Source organism: Pinus tabuliformis, chromosome 7 (assembly GCF_031772625.1).
Source record: "Pinus tabuliformis cultivar Carrire ecotype Pingquan chromosome 7, CPIR1, whole genome shotgun sequence".
NCBI classification, from domain to species: Eukaryota; Viridiplantae; Streptophyta; class Pinopsida; order Pinales; family Pinaceae; genus Pinus; species Pinus tabuliformis.
In genome coordinates, this window is record NC_142293.1 from 1,383,410,092 (window position 1) to 1,383,418,694 (window position 8,603).

The 8,603-nt window shown below is 37.1% G+C and overlaps 1 protein-coding gene and 1 pseudogene across 1 annotated transcript; one reads left to right on the plus strand and one right to left on the minus strand.

Annotated features, from left to right (window-relative positions):
* Positions 1–4,896: 4,896 nt before the first annotated feature.
* Positions 4,897–6,746, minus strand: LOC149252802 (beta-phenylalanine coenzyme A ligase-like). The gene is made up of 6 exons (XM_089454279.1): positions 6,569–6,746; positions 6,349–6,386; positions 6,167–6,234; positions 5,833–5,935; positions 5,211–5,280; positions 4,897–5,000 (listed from the first exon to the last, which is right to left on the minus strand). Exons 1-6 carry the CDS (start codon positions 6,744–6,746, stop codon positions 4,897–4,899), a joined length of 561 nt encoding a protein of 186 aa, XP_089310405.1.
* Positions 6,747–7,356: 610 nt separating this feature from the next.
* Positions 7,357–8,201, plus strand: LOC149252803 (galactan beta-1,4-galactosyltransferase GALS1 pseudogene; annotated as a pseudogene).
* Positions 8,202–8,603: the final 402 nt, after the last annotated feature.

The following is an 8,603-nucleotide window of genomic DNA, read 5'->3' on the forward strand; positions in this document are numbered from 1 at the left end:
AGAACATAATGTAATGGGCTGTCGTAGGCTTCGATTTTTAAGAAGCAAAATGCAGCTTCTGTATACCAGAAGTTTTAATTTAAACTTGCTAACATTTCACAATTAGATCATAACCCAAAGCCAATGAGAAACAACAATCGGGAGGCAATAAATAACCCAATGTCACCCATTAACAAAAGCATGGTTGAAATCAGAGATAGCAAACTGACATTGATTTTTGCTGCATCGAGTTGCTTTCCTTTGTTTTTCAGATTAATTCACAACACGGCTTAATAAAAATAGCTAAGAGCAAAAGGTAGGCAAAGCCTTAATGACAAAACTATTTCACATTGCAGTCGAACTGATTCAAGTTCTTATCTAACTTATGAAGTTATTAAGACACGGACATTCACTGTAGGCCGAGAGATACATGCTGTCTGCAGTCGAGCAGAGACGGTGATGGCGGACCCAAATGCATATTTGAAGCATCCGTTGTACACCTGTAACAGAGAAAGAAGCGGGGAAATAAGACAATGCGTAAGATAATGCAAAAGAGATGTTAATTTTTTTTTGGTTTCTTTTTTCTTTGTCTTTCGACTTTTACGATGTCAATAATCAGAAGAGTCATGAGAATAAGTGCTAAGAGAAACAATGCTGTGAGTTCAGTAAGTTGGCTTATGCTAATGGATTCCATGTTATGTGAAGCGGGGAGGTGTATGTGAATATCCAGGTGCAGAGGAGGCCAATTTATACAAAAGTTCAACGTGTTTGTAAGGTGGTTTTAAGTGTGAATGGTGCTAAAATACTTGAGGTGCAATTAAGTGGTCGATAAGACATGGGGAGCGAATGGGATATGGAATGATGTATTTGGCGGTAGAAGTGATGTATCTGACATCGGGCAATCTTGGTGGTAGATTGGGTGCGACAGGAGATCTATGTCAATATCTAGGTGCAGAAATAATCTTGAAGATCAGATTGGATCAGGGCAGTATTTAATGATGGGCATATCGATCTGACATGGGGTTCAAATGGCATATGGAATGATGGATGTGGCGGCAATAGTAAATGCGAAATTAGGTGCCCCTTTGAGTCTGTGGCGATAGATTAAATATGTTCAGTATTTAATGATGGGCATATCGATCTGACATGGGGAGCAAATGGCATATGGAATGATGGATGTGGCGGTAGTAGTAAATGCGAAATTAGGTGCCCCTTTGAGTCTGTGGCGGTAGATTAAATATGATCTGTAAGCATAAGTAACTACTCTGATTTAATAGCAAATCAAAATAACTTGAGAGTTATAAATACAAACCTTTTTTAATGATGTTTGTAACATGCCAATAGGTTGGTAAAGATCATCTCCTCCACCAAATGTGCAGGTTGAGACAACAGGCATCCACGTTCACTATAGAAACCACAGTGTACAGTTGTTGTCTCCTGTACCAAGCGAATAAGCGATGAGCAATGGTACTACTAAGATGAAACCGGACCCTGAAACCGGACCCTATGATGAGCAAGAAGCTGTTTGCACTACTACTGGATTAGGGTTTGTTGAAGAGATCAAAATAGATCCACTGTCCTCTTATGATCTCAACAAGATTAAACCCCGAATATGGAATAAATACAAAAATTTTAACAGCAAACCTTGTGACTGACCTTTGGAATTTTACCATTCAGCATCCTCTTCATCCCACACACTTTTTGGTTTCTCTTTAGTAGCAACTGGAACAGCCGGTACAAAATCCTCTGATTTTGAACATCATTTGTAAGCAATCATGAATTAGGATGTGTCTGACTAAGGACCAAAAACAAGTTTAAAAAAGTATGATAGAAAACATACATCGAAAGAAAACAAAAACAAAATAAAATCACTGAATAGGAAATAGCATTAATAATGAGAAAGGGATCCTCTCAGAAGTTTCAACAAGAAGAACTGTTAAATTAAACTCTAAATGAAGCCCATACGAACATGCATAAGAATAGATGGTCTTTACGATGGCATACAGAAGTAATCCACTTACTATTTGCCTAGGTCTGCCAAATAATAGCATTCTTTTTGCTTGTAATGGCAAACAGTATAAGATACAAATGGATAATGATTCTTGTTATTTCATGATCGACCTTCTATTCCAGACAATACACACTACAAGAGCATGATAATACCATATCTTCCATGAAAATCATTGTGTCAAGAATGAAGATTTTCAAGTAGTATAAGAAATCCTCCATTTGACGGGCATGCCTGCTAGAAGCAATTGGAGAGCACTAACTGCATTATGGTAACAGATTCGTAGATCTAGCAGATCAGATAAGCTCTTCCCTATAAGAGGATAACAATAATAGTTGACTGCAATATTATCCTGATATGTGTAGCTTGTTAGAAAAAGGCCCTTCCTTTTTATCAAGAACAACAATGCATGGGCACTTGCCTAGTACGATATAGTAAAGAACTTCTTGTTGAGTTTATGCTATCAGAGATCTAAGAGGTTATAGGATGACTGTAATAAGCTAAGCTTAGAATAGATATCTTGTTACTTTTTTTAACAATGGGTAATTTCCTCGATCTAGATGCCTTTCCCTTTATAAAACTTATGTCTTTGCTTGGGATGTGTTTGGAATTGAATAGTACTATTGCTTACTGTATGGATTGGATTATGAATTCTGGTATAACCTGATGAACACTAGTCATTCAGACAGAGAGTTCAGTTTACTTAATTATGTTCTAACTTCTAATAAGACTGAAATATAGTTAGATTTGTCTTAAGTAAAAATCAGTAAATGCTTGACCAATGCGGCCCTGAGGCCATTGGTCAATTTAGAAGCCAACATCAGTTATTATATGGCATTTGCCTCTATTGCATATCTGAAAACACCAACATATTTCTGCTTAGATGATTTACAAAAAATAAATCAATAAAGTTCTTTACTCCTGTTTTCATCCTCCTGGGATCTAATGAGTATCTACGATGCTGCTACTTGTTCGGAAGACCCGATGCTATTTTTATATCACGTTTAAAGCAAAGTAGTCAGCTCTGGATCTAAGCATCACAAGAAAAGAATCATAACAACTTTATTATCATTTTAAATTCAGGACTTAAAACAAAGAGGCCCATGCCTACCTGTTGTTGCATGAACAGTGGTCATGAGGGCCTCAGCAATACCAAATTCTTCATTCACCACCTGTAGCCAGTCCATGAGTATTCGTTTCAGTTTTTACGGTGAGCTAATTTTGACACATAGTTATGACTCAATGACAATGTTTGCAGGAAGAAGCTTAGAGTATCTGCCCCAAAGAAACATGTTCTGCCTAAAAGAAATATCATTCAATGCGATTTGTAAGAATAGTATTATATACCTTTGCAAGAGGAGCAAGGCAATTAGTTGTGCAACTTGCATTTGAAACAATAGACATTTCAGGCTTATATGATCCTTCGTTTACTCCAACCACAAACATGGGTGCATCCGCTGATGGAGCAGAAATTACAACCTTCTTAGCTCCACCCTGCCACCAAAAGACATCAAATAAATCAAAAGAGCAATTGGAGCTATACATGGGCACTTGCCTAGTACGATATAGTAAAGAACTTCTTGTTGAGTTTATGCTATCAGAGATCTAAGAGGTTATAGGATGACTGTAATAGCACAAAATTTAAATACAAGTGTTGAGATTAGGCACCACAAAAAAATTGTAAGTGTGTTTAGTTATGCATATGACAAACCATGTAACAGTTTAGAACATCAGACTCACAATCAGTTAAAGTGTTAATGTTTTCAGTTAGCAACAGCAGTTAGACTTCAGTCATTTACAGGCAAGTGCATTTAATTAGCATTGAGTGGTCAATTAATGTTTTGGCCAGAAAGACGAATATTACAAAAATATGAAACTGGTTAATGTTTTCAGTTAGCAACAGCACTTAGACTTCAGTCATTGATACAGGCAAGTGCATTTAATTTAATTAGCATTGAGTGGTCAATTAATGTTTTGGCCAGAAAGATTAATATTACAAAAATACAGGTACGGAAATATGATGTTAATTAAGCAACAAGGTTGGTGTTAAGAGTCTAAATGGGGTTTCTAACTTCTGTTAAGGTAATTTCTTCTAACAGCAACCCCTTCTTTTTTGGGCAAAGAGCATTGTTTGTCTGAAGGATGCAGATGCAGACAACTTTACATGTCATAACGTTTCACTTCCTTTTTGTGTGTTGTTGTTGATCATATGAGCGACTTACAGCTCGCATGAAAATCAGAAAAAATTTCCAATTGCAATCCATGAGGCTTAAATGATTAATGGTTCTTTTAAAATGATTATCTCAATTAGAAGACAATTTCAAAAAAATTCTAGTATAGTCCAAATTCAGTCACCAAGCTTTGAATATTCAAAAACTCATTTGCAATCTTAGGTTATATTTCAATTTAGAACCATATGAAAACTGCAATTGTGATTTATCTGTTTCAACTTAGAGAATTCACATTTCCTTTCCCTGTTTCATGGCAATAGCCAACAAATTTTGTAGTCGGCCTCAGAATATCCAGATGGAAAGCATTTGTGGTAATAATTTGATAGTTGAATAGAATAAAAGACAACATATATTTGATGCAATAATACCACACCTAAGAGTACAGTGGGCTGCAGAGGGTGAAAATCCATGCTCATTATGGAAGAACCCTGGTTTAAAGTTTGAGCCACAGTCTTTGGAAGGTCATCTTGCGAATACAGGCACTGAAGATGATTTGTCCCATGATAGCTAACCTGCAACAAGTTTATTAATAAATTAACTACGAATGTTGAAAACAATACAGCCAAGCACTCATATTTGAGTCAAAGATACCAATCAGTTTAAATTAACTTAAACATGGGACAACAAAAGCTAAACTCTCAATTTGAAGAATGAGACAAAGTTCAAACAAAAATAATACTATTCAAATATCTCCTCGCCTGGCTGACCAACTGGCCTTGATGTTTTCAAGAGATGTTCAGAATCTGCAGACTGGTAATCTACTGGTGGGGTGTTGACTGGAGCTAAAAAATGATTTTTACAAGAGTTTTACTAAGGTTCTATGGTCAAGAATGAAATATGTCTACAGACTATTTAATCACTACATATCAAAGTATTTGCAAAACTCTGAGCAAAAAGACTAAAAAACATATATCACTATCTATACAAACATGCCATTGCTATAAAATCGAAGAAATGAGATTGCATCCCAGCCAGAGGCAGAGACAACTTACCTGGACTTGTTGCCGAACTAAGCCCTACAGGGCCTGCAGAGAGGTTCAATATGTTATAGTAAATATACATCTTATTAATTACATTAAACAAACATCTTAGATATCACCTGTTAATGGGAAACTGTACACAAAAGCATACACACCGATCATACATCTTATTCAAAAGATATGTTATATTCTCAAGGGCACTTGTGTCTGTTGCCATGTGTTGTTAGAAATTGTGTAACCCAGTAAACTATACTGTCAAACATATTTTATGCAATTTCCTTCCAGTAGTATCAACCACTTGCTTTCTCGGCAAGGCAAGCTAAGGTTTAAAGACAAGGCAAGCTCCATATCGGTGTGAACATATGTATATGCAACCAAAGGAAACATGTGCAAGTTTGAGATACATGTTAATTGAACCAAATGAACACAGGCAAAGTTTGAGATACATGTTAATTGAGCCAAATAGGAAACAGGGCAAGGAGACATACTCTGGAAATGGTGAAAGAGATGATCATTTATAAGACGAGCAGCTTCTGGACCTCCATATTACTTGCAGAAGATAGAGAGGTTCCTAAGTAAACCAAAAACCACATAAAACTCTAGAAACAAACAAATGAAACAATCAATAAATCACCTGTCTTCCAATAAATTCAATCACATCTTCTTCTGTTAGATGGCTTTGAGGCTTCCTCGCTATAAATGCCATAGGAACTTCACCTGCTTCTTCATCTGGATATCTGCTAACACATTCCCCAACCACTGTCAATATACACAAAATATAGGCTGGTATAAGAACAATATAGAGCGATGCAAAATAATGATTTATATTCTCCTTTTAGTCAATTGATTCACATTTTTGCTAATAGCTGAATCAGAATCCCCTCTCCAGACAAAATAATATTCTGCCTGAGCTTCTGTTATTCAATTCACTTGCCCAAAAAATGAAATGGAGAGCTGGGAAATCTCACGGTATTACTGCAGAGTCTTCAATCTGTGGATTGCACAGCAGAAGGTCTTCCAATTCAGCTGGTGCTATCTGAAATGGTTTTCCATGCCATAATAAATAGCATCAAATGAATGTAATTGAAAAATTTATCAAGTGAGTATAATGAATTACTGTTGGTATTAAACGAGAATTAACTAGACATACCTGGAGTCCCTTGTATTTGATGAGCCCTTTTAGTCTGTCTACAATATATGTCAATTCAGAGTAAAATCATAGCTTAGTAGTGGATTTAATTTTACAGATGGAGTTAAAAACAGTCTCTGCATAATTGTAACTGTTTTCTGCTCATAAAAATCTTGAAGGATGCTAATAAAATTCATATAATCTCATACATATTTTACATTATATCCTAATGTGTTTTTACCTTTCATGACCATAGGGCCTCGGAAGCATAATTCGCCTCTTCTGTTGGGAGGCAAGGGCTTCCCCGTTACAATATCAACTAACTTAGCCTCCACATTAGGGACTAGTATGCCTACTGAACCGTAATGCTTGATGTCGTTTCCTTCGCTCTTTATGACTGAACCACTCATCTCAGTCATTCCATACATCTGCAGAAATGATGAGTAGAACAATCAGGTAAAAACCAGTTATAAATTGAAAGGGAAACTTTTCAACAACAGAAATGCTCACTAGATTCAGGTAAACTGAGAGATAAATTCTACTAGGGTGATTCGTCCATCAAGCCTTTGTATTTATAAGTATACACAGCATTGCAAATATCAACATGAACGTATGCTCATCTCAGGTCTAAAGAGGAGGATGCATATGAAATCTTCAGACGTTCCTCCAAGCTAGAGCAAAGCATTGGACAGAGAAATAAAGAGTAGTCGTATAAACCCTGGTAACCCTTCAAAACCAAAAATGCCCACAGATTTGTCAATCCACAATGAAGCTAAAGATAATTGGCATTTTGCATGAACCATACAGAGAGTAAGATAATATATTTACAAACCTTAAACTAAAATCACAACTTAACATCAGCATTGACAGGCATATTACCCTGGTATAGTGGTTCTGGTGGAGGCTCCAACAACAGGCAAGAAGGAATGTTGTCCAGCTAAGGGCATTCCTTGAAACTGTCTCACCAAAGTAGTTGTTATTATATTTAAACATAAATTGAAGTTCATTAAAATTATTAGTAAAGTGAATATGCCGGTTAGAAAAATGAATACGACAGACTGCCAAATGTTGCATGCGCAAAGAAACGTGGCCACATGTTAGCAACGTAAAGTGTCTTCTCGTACACAAGCCTCTCCATGTTTATGGAAAGCCACGATTTGAATGTGAACGCATCCCCAAGAATTCGTCTTCTGGAAGATTAATAAAGGGCAAGGCCTACAAAATGCTAGAGCGTGGGCACCGATGACAATGGTGGAGAGCTCATTCTTCACGCAATCCATGGCGACGAGTTTGGAAAACCAGAGAGGATCGTTGCTCTTGAGGAAGAAAAAGGTAGCTACAATGGCTCTGTTTATAGCCAGGCTCCTCCCTATGATTATCTCTACTGTGGTTCCTCCCTGTATGGTGACCTGAGTGCTCAGAGAATGAGGGAGTGGATGGCTTATCATGCCAAATTATTTGGGCCTAGGTCGCATTTTGTTTTTCACGATGCAGGTGGAGTGCATCCCCAGGTTAGAAAGGTGTTGGAGCCATGGATCAGGGCAGGTCGAGTGACATTGCAGGATGTAACAGAGCAGGAACAATATGATGGGTATTACCATAATCAGTTCCTTATTGTGAACGATTGTTTGCACAGGTACAAATTCATGGCGAATTGGACTTTCTTCTTCGATGTAGATGAGTATTTGTATATTCCCCGTAGGAAAACACTGAAATATGTTTTGAAGGAGCTCTCTGGTTATACTCAGTTCACTATTGAGCAATATTCCATGTCCAATAAGCTTTGCTTGCAGAAATTTAAATCTTCAAAGCTAGGGTTTGCAAACGATTTTTACCGAAATCTTGAAAAACCCGGCAAGCAAGTTCTCTATTGAGCAATATTCCATGTCCAATAAGCTTTGCTTGCAGAAATTTAAATCTTCAAAGCTAGGGTTTGCAAACGATTTTTACCGAAATCTTGAAAAACCCGGCAAGCAAGTTCCCAAAAATATGGAGTATCTTGAATTAAATATTCGTAGAAAATACTGAGGGCTCGAATACAATTTTTACCGGCAATTTAGAATGCTTTCTGGCAATTCGGCAAAGAAGTTTCCACCGGCAATTTAGAATGCTTTCTGGCAATTCGGCAAAGAAGTTTCCAGAAATGTTGAGGATTTTAAGCTTCTGCAGTCGTCCCATGGATTGCGGCAGCGATGTGATCTGGTTCGAATGGACGTCCAGAGATCTCAAATTCACCAGACTCGTCACGGATTCGGGCAGACACTGTAGCAAGAAAT

What these genes read in the sequence shown, in the direction of transcription:
- LOC149252802 (XM_089454279.1), bottom strand. Translation starts at nt 6,746, where the DNA reads ATGACTGAGATGAGTGGTTCAGTCATAAAGAGCGAAGGAAACGACATC. An exon ending in TCAAATACAAGGGACTCCAG is followed by an intron (nt 6,235 to 6,348) that starts GTATGTCTAGTT and finishes AAACCATTTCAG; the next exon opens with ATAGCACCAGCTGAATTGGA. An exon ending in TTGAATTTATTGGAAGACAG is followed by an intron (nt 5,281 to 5,832) that starts GTGATTTATTGA and finishes GTAATTAATAAG; the next exon opens with ATGTATATTTACTATAACAT.